At 35.4% G+C, this 17,830-nt stretch overlaps 1 protein-coding gene across 12 annotated transcripts in view; it reads right to left on the reverse strand.

Moving 5' to 3' along the window:
* RALGAPA1 (Ral GTPase activating protein catalytic subunit alpha 1) overlaps positions 1-17,830 on the reverse strand; it is a 130,973-nt gene that overhangs the window by 51,506 nt on the left and 61,637 nt on the right. For all 12 annotated transcript variants that reach the window (XM_085580494.1, XM_085580495.1, XM_021542698.4 and 9 more), the window contains 6 exons: positions 17,016-17,074; positions 14,932-15,040; positions 9,625-9,735; positions 8,599-8,667; positions 7,241-7,375; positions 6,330-6,513 (listed from right to left, as the gene is read on the reverse strand). In XM_085580494.1, coding sequence (XP_085436620.1) covers positions 6,330-6,513; positions 7,241-7,375; positions 8,599-8,667; positions 9,625-9,735; positions 14,932-15,040; positions 17,016-17,074 — 667 coding nt within the window. The remainder of the gene's footprint in view (positions 1-6,329; positions 6,514-7,240; positions 7,376-8,598; positions 8,668-9,624; positions 9,736-14,931; positions 15,041-17,015; positions 17,075-17,830) is intronic.

Consider the following 17,830-nt stretch of genomic DNA (forward strand, 5'->3'; position numbering starts at 1 on the left):
AACACAGTACTATACTGTTATTTAATTATTCTCAATAAGTCCACAGTACATGAAGTACATGAGCTGGACAAAGTGACTCTCTCAGGCAGACAACTGTCAACTGGTTCAGGGACCCACTGAAGAACCCATACACAAAAATATTACACTGCAGAATAAGACTGGCAGAAGAGGGAACAAAGATCAAAATGGCAAAGTACTTGTTTTCTGTATCCTCTCTCTTGTAACTGGGCATGGATGCCCTGAATTTGGGATTTACAAAGAGAAGGTCAAACAACTGTACTTCTCAGGATTACATAATGTATTTTAAATTACATTCAACAGTGAAAACTGCTGCAAACACTTCCTATCTTTTTTCTCACCAAAATCCATCAAACCAGAATGTTCTGAATGATGTTACTTTTTAATTCAGTATTTATTGAGAATATGTAACCTCTTGGGCATGGAAGTAAAGTATAATTAATTAATCTCCCTTTATGTTGGATATTCACAAGCTGCAAAACCTAATGTTTAATAAACAAATTTCTCAGTTTCAGATGTCTTAATTAGTTTAACTGGAAAAATAAAGGCAAATTTGTGATGTGTACTGACTGCCATTATAGATCTTCAGTTTCTGACGATGGATGCATTTGGCAACTGTGAAAAAAAACAGGTAGTGCGTATTTGCCTTTTTTTTCCCCAAAAAGATTTGGGTACAGCATGTAAGAGATGCTTGGGATTCTGGCAGGTCTATTCCTTTAGGAAGCACTACATCTGAACTGCAAATAGGGAAACATTTCATCCAGTTAATAGCTGGCAAAATCAACATAACATTTACACAGTTCTAAAACTCATATCTGCGCAAGTATTTTAATAAATTAATGCCCTGAGAATTAATACAAGCAAATTAGAGATTATATTTTTATCATCTATAGCTTCTTAAGATTTAAAATTTACAAATACAAAATTATTCAGCGATGTTGAATTACATGTCCAGATACTGGCAGCATGCAAGGAAATTAAGTTATAGTGCCATCTGCTGAAACAGAAGAAGGAACTGGAAGCAGATTTTATACAAAACAAAGAGAAAATAAGCTGGGTGTTTGAAGAACCATTTATCAGCACATGACTGACTAGCACCTAGACAATGCAGAGGGTGGCCCATCTTTATCAGGATATTTATACCAAGTATTTAGCACTTGTCACTGCAGAGATAAATAAGGTAATACTTTTCTCAGGTTCCCAGGAGCAGAGACACACAAGCTTTCCAGATACCTGAAGTCCCATTCTATAAAGGTTAAATGCCCCCTATTAAATTCTGCTGAGAAACCTGAGGACATAAGGACCTGCTAGCATATGTTATTACTATTACTGTTGTGTGGCAAACCCTAAAGATCTCGAACTGACCATGGCTGTTTTGTGCCTCTGTATGTGAATTTACTCCCTTAGGAGCCTAAGGGACATATGGAAAAGAGAGGTGACACAGTCATATGAAAAGGGGAACAATTAATTTAAATTTGGAAGATCTATTCTCAGACCTAATGCAGCCTTGCCCTGAAACTTTTCACCTGAATTAAAATCATAAATCTGTCATTGTTTCTTTTATAAAATTTGAACTCTACACTGAGTCTTCTCTCAGAATGCAGTGCTGTTGATGTAAAAATGACACAGAAAAATTAGAAGTATCAAGAGAAGTATACTGAAAAGTAGACTGTAAGATGCAACCTGTTGTGTTGAAATTAAATACAATAATCTTGGAACATTTTTGCCACACAGAAAATCAGATTTTGATGATGGTTTCCCCAGGAATAAAAAAGGAAAAAACCCAACCCATTTTGAAATGATGAAAATTTAAAATTAATTTTGCAACTTAATTTATTCCTAGATGTACATCTCCTCAATCAGGAATAACTGAACATTCAATATATTAAAACCTTAAAATGAGTATCTAAACCATGCTCTTTGTTTCTGGAGGGCAAATGAAAATAAGTAATAATGCAAGCCATCACAGCTTTAACACAAATTCTACAAATTAAGTCATATCTTTACACATTAAGGCAGTCCAGCTCACTGCTTTGTGGACCTGTCTTCCTGAGAGAATACATCGCTGCTTTCCATACAATGGTACTGCCTCTGACTTGGGCAATGTCATTTAAATACGTACATGATCATTGGGCAATTTACAAGAAGTATGTTATACTATTTATTTTTCTCAGTCCTGAAATTACCTCTTTTGTGGAAAGGCTGAAGGTCTTCCATCACTACTAATTTGTATCTATAGCATGAATGAAGGATTCCAGACTTTCCTTAAGATGTGCTGCTAACTTTTTAATTCAACTTTGGCTGAACAGTTTTAAGCAACTATAATTATGTAGTAGAAGTAAAAAGTAATGACTGAAGGGGGGATTTAATTCTCCTTATCCTTTTAGCTGTCTAAAGAATGATGACCTGTACAGACTGATTAATCTCAAATCTCAATGGGATGAATCACTCTCTAAAAACACTTTTTCTTTCATTATGTTTAGAGGGAGCCTAAGAGTGCTCCTCTTAGCTTAGTTTCCTGTATTTTACCTTGGTTTAAGCAAGTCTCATTCCTTCCTAATTTTAGACTTCAGCTATATAGACATAGGAGAGCCCATCTCTAGATTATTCCCCACAAAACACAAACTGTGTTAATCTAGATGCACTCTGTACAAAGGATTTTTTTAAAGTGCGTATTTTGTGTCCTTTCAGTAAAATGGCAAACAGCAAACCCTTATATGAAAAGCATTTTATATTTCTACCTTTTAAACAAAAGCTAAGACTAGACATCAGGCAGGGAAGATTTTTTCATTAGAAATTGAAAAATATTAGAAAAAAATTATCAAATTATCAAGCTAAGCAAAAGAGTTTTAAATATGTTTGGAGAAATATGCATAATGGGGTAAAAATCAATCAAATCAATAACTGATAGACCACTGTACATGTAAGGTTACTAGAACCTTCCAATCACAACTACCTCCAACAGATCTGTGATCTATGAAGAACCGCTTTCAAAATGTTTTTGTCTATAATAGCAAAAAAAACCCAAACTTCTCTGTCATATATGTTTATGGTCCTGAAATTAAACAAAAAAGTTCAGAAGTACGTTAGCCGGTTGTGGCACTATGAAGTCCAGGTTGGCTTAGGAACATCTAAGCTGGCTAGTTAGGTGCAGTTAATTAGAACAGTGGGTTTGTGTGGCACAGTTTTGGTAGCGTGGGGCTTTTCTCTGAAAAGCTGTTAGAAGTTCCCCCTGTGTCTGATGAAGACAATGTCAGCCAGCTCCAAGCTGGACCTGCTGCTCACCAAGAACTGTAGTTTGTGGGAAGGACTTGTAGAAGTCTCCTGTGTGAGGGCCCCCATGCTGGAGCAGGGGAAGAGCATGAGGAGTACTCCCCCTGTGGAGGAAGGTGCAGCAGAGACAATGTGGTGAATTGACTGCAGTCCTGCAATCCCCATCCCCCTGCACCACTAGGTTGCAAGGAGGAGGTAGAGATTTACAATGAAGTCAAGGCCAGAAAGGAGGCAGGGGTAGGGGTATGATGTTTTGAAGACTTGGTCTTATTTCTTATTATTCTATCCTGGTTTGCTTGATAATAAATTCAATTAATTTCCCTAAGTCAAATCTATTTTGCCCATGACAGTGATTGGTGAGTGATTTCCTCCTGTCTTTATCTCAACTCATGAGCCTTTCCTTATATTTTCTCTCCCCTGCATAGATGAGGAGGAGAATAATGGAACAGCACTGGTGGGCAGCTGGCATCCAGCCAGGATCAAACCACCACCATCACCATTTGTATGCCTCTACTGTAGCTAGAGCAGGTTGTTGCCAACACTAACGAGAGGAACTTCACACAGACAAGCCCAGGGATTCTTTAGATGTATGAAAGCATCACAGACCTGGTGCCTGCAAGTTCTGATGTTGCAATGAAAGCTTCCTACTAATCTCCTTACTGAGAGCTGCTAAAATTTCATTCTGGTTTAAATGTAACAGTTTAATATACTTAATACTTAATTTTAAAGTTATTCTTTGTATATCTCATACTAAAATCTACCACTTTACCAGCTACAGAAAGCAGAACAAAGATACAGATAATCCTAAGTTAAGAGCTTCCTTGTGAGTGACAGAACTTGTAAAGTTACTGAAAAAGAGAAGCCAATAATCATCTTCTCCCTCAACATACGCCTGTTCCCAGAGGATTTAAGAAATCTTTGTTCTGTTGTTTATTGCATGGCTGGCTCCACACCTCTCGGTAGATCCTGTCTCCACTACACAGCTGTGTCACTCTAAATCCTGTATCTTCTTGGTCTCATACCACATTATACTGTATCCACAAAACTTGTGATGGTTCTGATCTCGAACAATAGAGACAAAACAGGGTAAATCAATCACATCAATTAAAGCATCCTGTCTTAAGAATTCTGTCACTTCAGCACTTTCAGCTTTGCTTGTGACCTAAGGAGTCTCACAATTCCTCCCCTGTTTTTGTAGAACTTCCCTGAATTCTCTGTAACTTCTGCCCTGCTCATTTCCATTCCTTCAAAAAAATACTTTGACAGCTATTTCACTCTACTAAAAGATGCTGACCCATTGGCATACTGCTCTGCTGCCAGCTTGTACTAATTGACCCTCTGTCTTGACAGAGACCCAGACTGGTTGTTATCCACTAGTTTTACTCCTCTCACTCCTCCAACAATGCCAGGGAGAACAGATGCTGTGCTACCGGTTAAGCACTGCCAATTTTATTTTCTGCCTGGCAATGGGGACTAGAAGTGCAAGGTTGCAGAACCAGGGTTGCATTATAGTGCTGTAGTCTGCCAATTAAATTTCACAGTCTAGCTTACAATTCCAGAGCCCTGAAACTTAATTTATCTGAAGAGATAAAAGGAACATCTAAAATTACTTTTATTAAGAAATTTAACAAGAAATCATAAAAGAAAAGATCACGGTTGGAAATGTGAAATGAAGACATTGATGCTAAGGCTTTGTGCAACTGTATTCATTTAAAGAGAAATCTATTCAGGGTTGTCTTTTCAGATTGTCAGATTAAAAAAGCCACACAGCATTTGCTTCTAACCCATAATTACAGATTATTATGGAATACAAAAGATGCCAGGCATAAAAAGCTACTACAATTCACTACACTGTAATAGAACATGCAGTGGAAGTAAATTTTGGCAAATGCTTTAAATATTAGCTTTACATAATATGTATAGGTGAGACTGTAATTAGGACAGAATGAATCCTTCGAAGCCTCTTTCATTCTGACCCTGCAGATGATTACTTTTTGCTAATAAGGCCACAGCCATTTGACGAAAAGCCAACTATAGTACCTTGCTTCATTCTTCAGTAAATTTAATAATTACAGCTTCTCCTGCCAGTAGTTCTCAGATCAGACTTGTTCAATCCAATACTGAGCTTATTAGGAGACAGCTCTATGTTTAGAATTCTTTGGCCAAAAAAGTACTTGAGGATGATGAAGCATGCCTTAGACAAGGGCACAATGATTAGCCATTTTCTCTACATAAAAAACAGCACGTAGTCACTACAGACCACAAAATCACCTGCTGTTAGCACACAGCTGCTACAAAGAACTGCTGCATTTATCTGGTTCTTAATACCTTAAAAAAGCCTAAATGGAACAACTTAATACAGAGGCAGAATAGCACTACATAGAGTTGCTCGTACCTTAATCTCATATTTTTCAATTTTCTTCCCAATGTAGCCATTTGATATTTACTAGATACACTGAATAATATTTGATAGTCCTCTGTAGCTTAGATTCTTGATTCTTTATTTTTGAGTTAAGAAGAAAACATTAATTCCCATGTCTCTTGAGGTTCTAACCAGATAAGGGAAAATTTCTCTCTTTTTAAACAGATCTGTTGTTTTAAGCAGTGTAAAAACAGATCAACAATGAATTATGATAGCATAAAAAAATTCATGGAAAGCATTCAATACTACAATGTCAAACAGGAACAAAAATCCAAAATTCTCCTAGAATAAGGAGCAAAATAAGGAAAATTTCAAATTACTTTACTGAAAGTAAAATGAAAAGCAACATTTATCCATGTTGCAGTACTTAACACTTCTGCTGATACACAGAGTACAGAAGAATCCATATCATATTGATCTTGGTGTTGTTCAGACCATACTTATTTCAGTTAATCAAATGGTAATTGCTCAAAATTACATTTGCTCATTCCATACTAATGGTTCTTACCTAGTGTCTACATATAGCTGAAAACCTGTGCTGTAGGCCAACACTTCAACACTGAAAACCTAGACAAAATTTTTTTGAAAGAAAATGTATTTAGGCAATTAGACAAACCTTCAGTAACTGGCTGAAGTTTAGAAGACCTCTCTGAGTCTGGAGAATGCAGTGGTTCTGGTTCCTTTAAGCTCTCTAAATGCATAAAAGGATCATAATCCATACATGCCAGATCAGAAAGGCTTAGAGGAAAATATTTTGGGTTGCTAAAACACTGAGACCCATAGACACATCCATGTAGAACCTAGAAGAAAAGCAGAATTTCATTACAATAACTACAGAAATTTATAATTTATAGTTTTATAAGAAATTAAGTTTATTTTTATTTGTATTTTAAGAATCTATTTCTTAGAAGGCAGGCATGACAAAATGTTGGAAAATTTTAGATGCTTAATATTTACGGAAACAAACTCTGGTCTGCAAAGAAAATTATTATCACCCAAGTGGAATTTAACAATAATGAAAGAAAACCTACAAAAACTCATTAAGCTATCTTTATTTTTAGATCTCCTATCTTCGTTAATTACATATGCTAGGTCTAAGCTGCTAGAGGTTTTAATCCCCTTCCCTTGCAAAAAGGATAAAAACCCCTTTCTCCTGTGTTCCTAAAGACAGTAATTGTAACTTAGTGCTTTTTGCTTTGCTCATTAATAAATGAAATTGCTTGCTATATAAAAGTTACATCCTTTTGTATTAAATGTTAGTCTTCTACAATACAAGCATCTGCAATCTATATGACATACAAAAAAAAGAGCTTGGTTAACTATCCAAAATGTAAAACAAAATCTACTATTCCAAATATACCAAAGATCAAGCTGTTGCAGTGAAACATGCAAGAACTGAGCCAGCAATCTATATTTCAGGAGTAGAACGGAGGTCAGCTTACAGAAAACTTTTGCTTTCATTTCCATGGAAACTGTCACTACCTCCATACATAGAAATTTTTAATAAGTGAGCAAAGAAACATGTACCTTATATATACAATTAAGAATGGATCTTTCAGTCTTATCATTTTCTGCTCCTGTAGTATGAAGCGGCTGCAGCAAAGTCTTCAATGGCAAGGCCATTATCCAATCCAACAAGCACAGCAGTAAAGAAACCACCAACTGGAAAAAACACTTTCCATTACAAATCAATTAAGCCAGCACCTGCTACTTCATATTTATCTCTTTACTTTATTTCTCTGTTTTGCCTTCTTTTTTCAATTCAGTAATAGCAGGTCCCACTTGTTAACGACTGTAGCTTCAAAACTTAATGGCGTCAGTAAAAACTTTGGCTACTGAGGTATTTAGCAAAGGCCATCCATTCAACAGTTTCTCATCAGGGTAAAACTGTGAGCAGATACTATACTTAAGAGGATACCCACAGTTTCAAAATTGATTTGCAGGGTGTTGTTTTTAAAATGACAGATAACACAGGTCCAACTTAAGGCTGATGCACCATTTTGCACATAAATTTCACTGTAAAGTGAATCAAGGATTAGACAAAATGGAACTAATTCACCTGTATTCAGTGCTTTATAAATAACACAGAATGTATTTTATAACATATCATTCATGTTATGCAGCATTAGGTATCATCTGAAAGAAATCCAACTGCTTTCTGTAGTGTAGGTTACTCAGCAAAATAATCAAATCCCTCTTGGGATGTTTTGAAAGACTCTGGAACAGAATTAGATTAAGACACAAATCCACACCAAATCATCAATAACTTACAGAGAAAATAAATGTTTTTGATTTTTAAAACTCAGCTGTGGAAGAGAAGACAATATATCTGCAAGATTCTCTAAAATATTTCTCAAGGTAAATAGAAGTCTTTAAAAAATCCATTTACCTAATATATTAATTTCACATAACACATTCCAAGCTTGTCCCTCAAAAGTATAATAAACCTAATGATGAAGGGCACTGAGTCTTTTTATTTTTAACCAATTTTTCAGGAACCCATTAGGACTACATTTGTCAAAATGGATAAGATGATTTTTTATTTGATATTTCATGTACAACGATTGACAGTAGCTCATGGGGAAACTTGGTCAATTATGGAAAGCATCCTCAAGGGAAAAGTGGGTAGCTTGGCCTATGAGCATAGACTACAACTGCCCCTGACTTCTTGCAGAGACAGAAGATGAAACAGAGCTCTGAAGACCAAAATGAACAACAGATGAACTCCAGCTCCTTGTGGGAATGGTAGCCTAGAATGATGGAGCTGTCAGCAATAAACTGCACCAAAGTGCCCAAATTTGAATGACCTAATAAGCCCCACAGTAAAGCTAATTCAGAAGAGACACAGCTTGAAGCAGAAAATACTAGAAATGAAAAATACTTACCCTCTTGTCCTGCTCATAAGAGGAAGCTTCTGTACTGGGTAACAGATGTGTAATAGTCGCTATCAGAATCTGGGGAAATATACCATATTTCTTTTAAAATAGAGCCTAAATATTTAAGTTTAAAATAATTTTTTAAGCAGGTAAATCTAACATGATAATAGATTCATGCTTAAATTCTATTACAATGATTTTGAGACAAGTTACAGTATTCCTTGACAATTTTTTTTAAATAAAAACATTTCTAATTGAGTTTTGTGGAATACATTGAAGGAGTATGTTCTGTTTGACTGATGTAGGTGCATTAAGGACAATGAAATTACACAGCTACCTCAAATATTCAGGCATAAAAAGAACATGACTCAACACACTTGTAGGACACGGGAAGAAATCAGGCGCTGGTTTGTGTATGGTGCTATCTGAGTTACATTATTTCTGAGAACAACTAGAATTTGTATACACCCTGTCTCTATTTGATCAAAAATATGTCTCCAGAGGAGCACAGAAATGCTTGCTGTATCTCTTAAGAAGCTTTCACATGAAAAGAACCTGGGAGCCCTCTGTATTTTCTCTATGGCTCAGACTCACAAAGGCCATAATCTACCTCCTTGTTATGGGAAGCATATTCAAAATATTATTTTTGCTTTATACTGGAAGTCTTTCATGGATATGCAAAACACAGTTGCAGATCCATATCTTAAGCAATCATTTTCTTCCTGAATTTAAATAAACATGCTTGAAGATATCAAATATTAATAAAAAAATTATACTTTACTGACAACATTCTCATGATGCTTTTTCTCTGAGAAAAAACAGGCATGATATAAACGCATTACATGTCAATACTTGAGTCAGGAAGTTATGTGTGCTGCAATTCCCTACTGCTAGTGTTAATTAAGATTATGTTTATACTAATTCAATGTTTTGCAAAACATAATTGTCAATATTCAGATGTTTAATTTTAGGGTAATACATTATAGTGTTTAATTTTAAGTAACTGAAAATTTAAATTTAAAAAAAATTACTTACTTGAATAATTCTTAAAGGTGAATCAGCTTGATATAGTTGAAGTCTATGTACATAATGTATCAGCATGTTCAGCATACTGCAGGCAACCTGGGCTACTGTTTTATTTGGAAACTGGAAAAGAGAACACAGCACAGTAACAATGACAAAATTATTTCATGTAAGAATACATTAGGTAGTAGGGTGGTCACAAATTTCACTCGTAGTTTTATACATATAGTTCCTTAAGTATCTATTTACCAGAGAAACAGAATTAATTTTTAAAAAGCTCATAAGGACCTACTTTATATTCATAAACAAATGTTAGCAGCTAACACCAAAATTTTGGGACAGATATCCAGTGAGTTGCACACTAGGAAGGGGAGAACTATTTCCTAACTAACTTCAGACTGGTTAGTACAATTATCATGAAGCCAGAAAGAATTAATTAATTTCTTGTTATCTTGATTAGTATTAATATTAATGAATTACTGCAAAGCCCCCCAAGGATCCAATTCTGAATTCAGAAGTCTTTGCTGAGAGTCAAGGCAGGTGAAGAGTCCCATGCCCAAAACACAGCCTGTGATACTAAACATGAGCTGAACAGTTCTATCTGCCAGCGACTGCTGTGCCCAGTGCATGTTGGAATGGAAATGAATTCACCTTGGCTTCTGTGCTTAACTCTGCTTTTCCTTTAAAGGCAGGAGAAGGTTGCTCTCTGCAGCCTGTTTTCCACAGTTTCTGTGCTGGTCAAACCAGAAAGGAACACATTTGTACAACTAATTCCCAGTCTCAGGAGGGAATGCACACCCTGTTCTACACTCCTAAGTGGAAAAACAGAATTTAAAAGAAAGGGATGTGTTTCCCTAAATTATTGATGCACAAGACATGTAACTGAGTTTTTTTACCTTCACTGCACTTGCTTTAAAACATTAAGATGTTCAGCAAATGACAAGGACAAAGTAATTATTACAAGTGAAATCCTGCATTATTAAGACCATATTTTATTTGTTTCAATCTCACTATATTCAGCAGCGAAACTGTCACAGATATGTGCTGCAAAATGGCTCTCTACTTCTGAATTCAGAAAATGGCAATTATGCTGTAAAAATGCTTAGATGTACTTTCTTGGCTTCATAGGCTTTTTTCTTACTCAGACCACTTCTATTAACCCTTCAGGGAGAGATGCATCTCACAAAACTTAAAAAACCCAAACCTTTAAGAAAGCTGAAATGCCTGGGAAAAGAAGACTGAGTAGAAATAAAGATTTTAGAATAAAATTTTTGAATGGCAAAAATTTTTGAATGGCAAAAACTTAAACTGACAACACGCTGGAAGAAGACTCTGTTCTGCGTCAGTGCTTCTTTATCTGCTTATCAAAGCAGCGCTATCAATTTTTACATTTAAAGTCTTGCAAAGCAATGGTACAAGCATAAGGAAAAGTCTGGAGTACAAAGTTGTAATTACCATTTTTTATTTGTTGTATCTATGTAAGCAAAAGGAAAGATTTTGAATGGCTCTTGCAAGTCATCCAGGGAGATGGAAAGCTGAGTACACAATGCGTAGTTAATTTTTGTTCTGACTTTCCCTATTTCTCAGTGGATGCAGTTTCCTGTTATCGTTGACTTTTAGCTCAAAACAGTAAACATCTCACATCTCCAAATCTTCACAAACTATATGACAAGACTAGCATTACTTTTATATCCCTCATGAGAATGACTCCTTCCATGCTGTGAAAGTACTCTGTAGGAGCACAGTAAGCAGGGTATAGATTCTAATGCTTGAGCTTGAGTGGTAACCAAAATAAAAAAACAAACAAACAAAACACCAAAACAAACAAACAAATAAACACAAAAACCTACAACAACAAAATAAAAACACAAAAAAAAAGAAAAACCAAACTGAAAGCATGACAATTTGATTACAGAACTTGAGATCAAATCCAGATTGCTCAAAACATCCTAACAAGCTTGCAGGAAAACTCCAAAATCACTGGAGATTTAAAATGGGGCGCACAAACTGGGGTAGCCCAATACAGAGCATCCTGATCACTGAAAGTAAGAAAAAAAAAATACCTGAGAAGAAGACCTGGAGACTTTTCATTGTCACTGAATAATTTGCCATTCACTGCTTAAAAACAGAAAGCACTTCTTTCTTAAATTTTTAATGGTTCTTTTTCTAAAGAGGCTCTAAAATGAAGATTAATGAATAAATTTTTATTATTACTGGCTGGTTTACACAAATCAGTTAGCCTCTTTGGTTGAAGATATTTTTTTTTTCTTTAATAAAGGAACAAAAGTAAGCAGAGACATAAATTTCACATAAAGGACGAAGTGTATAAAGTAAGGAATATAAATAAATTTAAAATCTAACCTTGCACACAATTTTTTTTTATTCATGGGAAAAGCATCATGGAGGAAGTTTTGATCAAGAATATGGGGGTTGGCTGAAATAGATCAAATCCTTCATGTGCTTCAGAAAGCTGTCCTAGCATGGCCAATTTATCACATTTCAAAAGAATGCTGTTGTTAGGGTAGAGATAATTTCCTCTCAGCAGCTCTTGCAGTGCTGTGTTTTGGATTTGGAATAATAATGGTGTTGATAACACACTAATGTTTTGGTTTTGGTAAGTTCTGTTTATCAGAAGTCAAGGATTTCTTTTTTTTCCTCTTGTCTCAATCTGCGCCTGTGAGAAGATGAGCAAAAGAAACTGTGTGGGGACCTGGCTGGGATGGGTGACCCAAACTGACCAAAGGGATATTCCACACCATAGGACATCATGCCCAGTACATATACTGGGGGAGTTATCTGGAAAGGGGAAGTCTGGCTTGGGAAGAGGGTATCAGTCAGTGGGTGGTGAGAAAATGTATTGTGCATCACTTGGGTTTTCTTTCCTTTCTCTTATCATTACTATAATTTACCATTATTATGCTGTTTTACTTTGCTTTTGATTATTAAACTGTTGTCATCTCAACATACAAGTTTTGCCTTGATTCTCTTTGCCATTTCACTAAAGTGAGTAGGAAGAAAGGAGACTGAGTGAGTGGCTGCATGGTGCTTAACTTCCAGCTGGGCTTAAACTACGACAAACACTCAGGCACCTTTGAACACACAGTGGGTTCTGGAAGAACACTCTCCTGGACTCATGTAGCCTCACTGACTATGTGTCAGGTAATGAAACAATTCACCCCTTTCAAGTCAGTTATTTGGTTCTGACTTCTTTTACAAGAACCTTCAGAGGGGGCATGGAAACACCTGTATGATGCCATAAACATTACACCTGCCATTCTTTGTCTCTGGAAAATGTCCTGTGTTATAAAGCATAAGAATTCACCACATTTAGATATAGTAGCATAAATTGTGGACATAATTTTTGAGAAATCACTTGATGAAGGGGAAAAATATGCCAGTGAACTGGCACTTTTCCTGTTTCCCAGCTCTCAGCAGTTTTCTTGTAAAGGTAGTCTTACTATAAGATTAATTTTTGTAAGGGTCCATTATTTCTGGATGTTAAATGAGGAATTTAAGCTTGTCCATTCTTGAAAATAACCTATTGTTTAGCATTCATTCAACTAAATCTGTACAACACAATTTTGTGATGTATCTGCAGCATTTTTGAGAGAAGCAGAATAAAATCACAGGTCTGGATGACTGGTTAGGATCCTTTGTGCTCAAGCTCCAGCAGAGGTTAATGTAGACAGAGCAGTATTGCCACACAGCTGGGAGAAGCACTAGCTATACCCAAAGCGAGCTGCTGAACTGCAGCTCTGAATATGCTTCTGGTATTTCAAAAACAAGCATGTAATTGCTTAAAAAAACATTTCTATTCAATGTCATTTGTTCAATTGAACTTATCAGTAACTCGGACTAGGCCTATAGCTCCCTACCCATTCATTTCTCCTGAAAATAAGAAAATAATCCATTCTGGGAGTTCAAACCTCTGACTACTTGGTAGCCAGGAGATTGCTAAGGTAACAAATTAGAGCTAATTTATTTCTCCCATGACAAATTAATGAACTTTTCATTTCATTATTAAACTCAATTGTGAATGTATACCATTGCTCAGAACTGGAAAAAAAGACAATGTGCACTGGATGGCTTTGCCAAAAGCAAAGTAGAAATATAGAGATCTTTGTTTTCTCATTCAAATAGTAATTTATGTTTAATATAAATGAGATACAAATAATTGTTTTAATAAATACTTCAGAGAAAAAGAACATAAATCAGTATGAATTTCAGGATTAAAAATACTTAAAATATTGATAAAATTGTAGCAGCAAGACAAAAACATCATTTGCCTTATATCAAACTTGCACAGGAACTTGATGAAATGTAAAAGTTAAGCATTATTAAAAACCAAGGACAAAACCTTGGAAGAGGGTATTAGTGGAGCTGCAAAGAATGAATGTGATTTTGCAAAACAGGAAATTGCAATTTAGAGTCTAATACTAAAAGCCCTGCAGCTACCTTATAAAAGACTCAAATTCTGCTTCACAGGATGTGAGCAGCTGAGCTGCTAAGATAGTTTTTAGATTCCCATTGCTTAAAAGAAAATAATAATCCCCAACATCCAACAGAAGTCATATGTAACAGGTGTACACTCTAATTTTTACTAATCTGTATATACAGAAAGACTAGACTATTCATAGAATTTTAATGCAAACAAAAAATACATAGAAAGATTCTGAAGATAAACTGGAAAACATTTAAAAAGTTGAAGCTATTGCTCAAAAACATGCAAATTTGAAAACTGCTTAAAAACAAGATGTTTTTACTAATAAAATATTTTAATTATTCTATAAAATAAGAACAAATGCAAAAATATTTAAAATAGGAGGAAAACAAAAACACTCATCAAGGAAAAAAAGCCAAAAATATGCAGTTCCTGGAACGAGCATAGAAAAGGACTCTGCCCCAGCAAATTAAACATTCCTGGTGCTTCCATGCATATAGGGTAAGTACTCTGTATTTCTCATGAAATACCTAGCCAGGGCTAAGAGGCAACATTGCATAATTCAATGACTCAAACTCAGGAGTGAACATGCACAGAATGTTGTGAGAATACTGTGGTAGGTAAGAGTGGCTACTGATATATAATAAAATAAAGATCCTCTATCTTATCTTCCCAGCACATGATTCTCTCCAAACTTAAAGAAGAGTAAAGCACTTTTGACATTTCAGAGATTCACTCATTAAATTAAGTTCTCTCTTTTATAAGGATGGCAAATGAGACTGTGAAGTAAGGATGTTAAAATGTCATTATGACTTTGAAAATGAAAAGTATCTTTACACATAAAGGCAATATACATTGTAAAAATTTAACTTTCTCACCTTTAAAGAAACACATATCACATTTAATGCTTCCTTGATCTGAGGATGATGTGATTCATGGACTAGCTCCTCACAGATCCAAATACCAAGGCTGCAAAGAGCAACACATCTGTAAAACAATGTTGGAAGACAAGTTGCTGAGAAACATTCTACAGGAATGTGTAATTTTTATGATTCGTTAGGTTTTGCTAAAGACATATAACAACAAATATGTTTTTGATATTTCCAAAACAACTGCAAAAAATCCTTTCTAGTACTGTAGCTTATTTAAAAATGAGCAAGAAATCCAAAGTATACTGGTGAAGGCAGAGGAAAGGGCAGAGGAAGCACCCATCTGAGCAATTTAAAAATCTAAAAGACATCAAGAACTCCTGAATTTCTATGTGTGTTTTGATTAAAAATATGACCTGAAATCAACGTATGAGAACTTCTTATATTTTCTTAAGACAAAGCAAAAATTGGGGTGGGAGCTTCCTCCTTCCTAACACAAGAGGTTGCTCATATTTAGAGCTTCTTAGACACAGAGACCAGAGGGGAATGTTACTCTCTCATAGACATTCACATTGTTTTAGATGGACAGTAAACAAGGATGAATAGAGGAGGGGTAAATGAATCCTAGAGCCAGTATACATATTGTGATTAGTACATTAACTCTTGTTGTTTCTTCGTTTAAAATCTGGAAATAGAAAAGAAGTGTAAAGAGTATTTAGATATATGCGTTCAAATCAGCATATGGATGAAATTTGTCAGAAATGTTAGGAAGTTAGCTTAAGCAATCTCTGAGCCATTAGTTCTTTTCTTCAGGAACACAGTCTACAAATATTTTGGAAACAACTTCAGAATTCAAAATCCTGGATAATATTGGAGAGCAATCCAAAACTGACAACAAGACAGCTGGTCATGTGACCTGCAATGCATTACATCTGGGAAAGAAAAACTGTAGGCTAGAATAGAAACAGAAGTGGCTATAAAACCTGTCCTGTAGGAAAAGGATTTTAAGGCTACATAGAATCATGAAAATGCTTGCAGACAGCAAAAATACATACAAGAATTAATTGTACATTATAGTGTAAAACTACCCTATTTGTATGTTTTAACTGAAAGAAAAATTGCAAAGTGGAGAGTGTTATGACTTTTAGAAAGCAGTTTTGTAATAAAAAAAATTAAATTCATGCGATCTCAGGATATTCCGTCTTTTTCCTGTGTTGAGAAACATTATCAACTCACATGAAGAACAGGTAAGTGGGCTGATGAAAAACTGCTCTTGGTTTTCCAAGAAACTGTTTAAAGGTTCAATAAGCTGATTTTTCCAGGTATGTAGATTTTCAGGTATGTACTTCTAGTATTTTTAAGTGACAATACATTAGTTGGACATATATTTTCACTCTATCCAAATATATAAGGCACACAAATGCACTCTTCCTTGGTAGCATTAGAGATTCCTCTTCCAATCCCATACACAGGACTGTGTAACTGAATGCTTCTGAAGATGGGTATGGAGGAATAAAATCCCAAGCAACTTAAGAAACAGAAAACTGGTAACAATCATCTCCACAGTTGTTTATTTGATGAAGATGCTTAGGTTTAAGCATCAGAGCAACCATTCCTAGTTTAATGCTTAGCTCAGTTTTTTCTGCTTCTTGTCTATACCATAACAAGGGCTCATGTACACTGGGTTGTTTCTGTTTTTCAAATTAAGTAATGTGATCTAATAAAAAAAAAATCTACCCTTCCCTCATAAATAATATTGTCCTAATCAAAGTAAAGAATGCCTTTCTAGTCCAAAAAATCCCTGAGCTGAACACCAGACTTGGCTGGGAAAGCTTATTCTCTTACCCCATTTACACCCTTTCCCACCAGCCACTATCACAGAAAGAATACTGGACTAGACCAGACCAGTTTGTTCACTTAGCATCTCTACTACAAACAATTTCAAATTCACATCATAGACCACAGTTTTGACAGTGGTGAAGAAAACCATTAATAAAATGCAACAAACTTTTACTTTAAGCTCTCTAATGTATTCACCTCAAAATAATAAAAAAAGAATCTATTAATGTAGAAGCTCTTTTTGTATGGCCTACCGTGCAGGACCAGATGGCTCCTCTCTTGCTGAGCTTAACACAGTTTTAATTATGAGTTCCTAAAATGAAGAGGAAATAATCACTGATTTACATGTAACTCCATCGCAGAAAGCATCAAAATATTATTATAGTGCACACAGGCATATTGCTTAGCTGAGTCCCTACGTTGTGGTCAGATGAATTGTTTGCTTACCAGTGCTCCAAATATCTAGCCTGTCCAAGATACTCATTACCGTGCCACCCCAAGAATATCCTACACATTACTGTCCTAATTCTGCTGATGAGCCATGTATCCAATTCTTGTCAAAATATTTCCATAAAATATCAAGGGTAAAAAAAGAAATAGTAAAGGACTCCCTGAAGCTATCTTGAGTAGTGCTAAAGGGTATGACAGAAAGAATCTTTTACTTTAAGGTTTAAACAAGCATTTCAAAAAAATTAATTGATTTTAAAAATATTTTCAACTAGTAGCAGACCGAGTGCCTACAGTGCCTTAAGAATGCTGTCAAGAAGACCTGTGACTCAACTACAGTGAAATGTCCCTAAAGCTGTTGGCTGCCCTTAATATAATTCACATAAACAGCCATTCTACAATCTAAATGAGAAAGAAGAAATTCAAAAATCAGTTTCCAAAGGAGAGCAAGGTATAAAGCAGCTCTCAAGTCATCATTTCTCCCTAAACTGAAACAGTTTGGAAAACTTAAAGGAGCCTTTCTTAGACACACAAACTGAGTTCTGTGCAGTTTCAGTACATTGTCACACTACAGAACTGTGTCATGACATACAAGGTAAGGACTCCATTAATATTGGCCTTT

The sequence above is a fragment of the Lonchura striata genome, chromosome 5 (genome assembly GCF_050655825.1).
Source record: "Lonchura striata isolate lonStrDom1 chromosome 5, ASM5065582v1, whole genome shotgun sequence".
In the NCBI taxonomy this organism is placed as follows: Eukaryota; Metazoa; Chordata; class Aves; order Passeriformes; family Estrildidae; genus Lonchura; species Lonchura striata.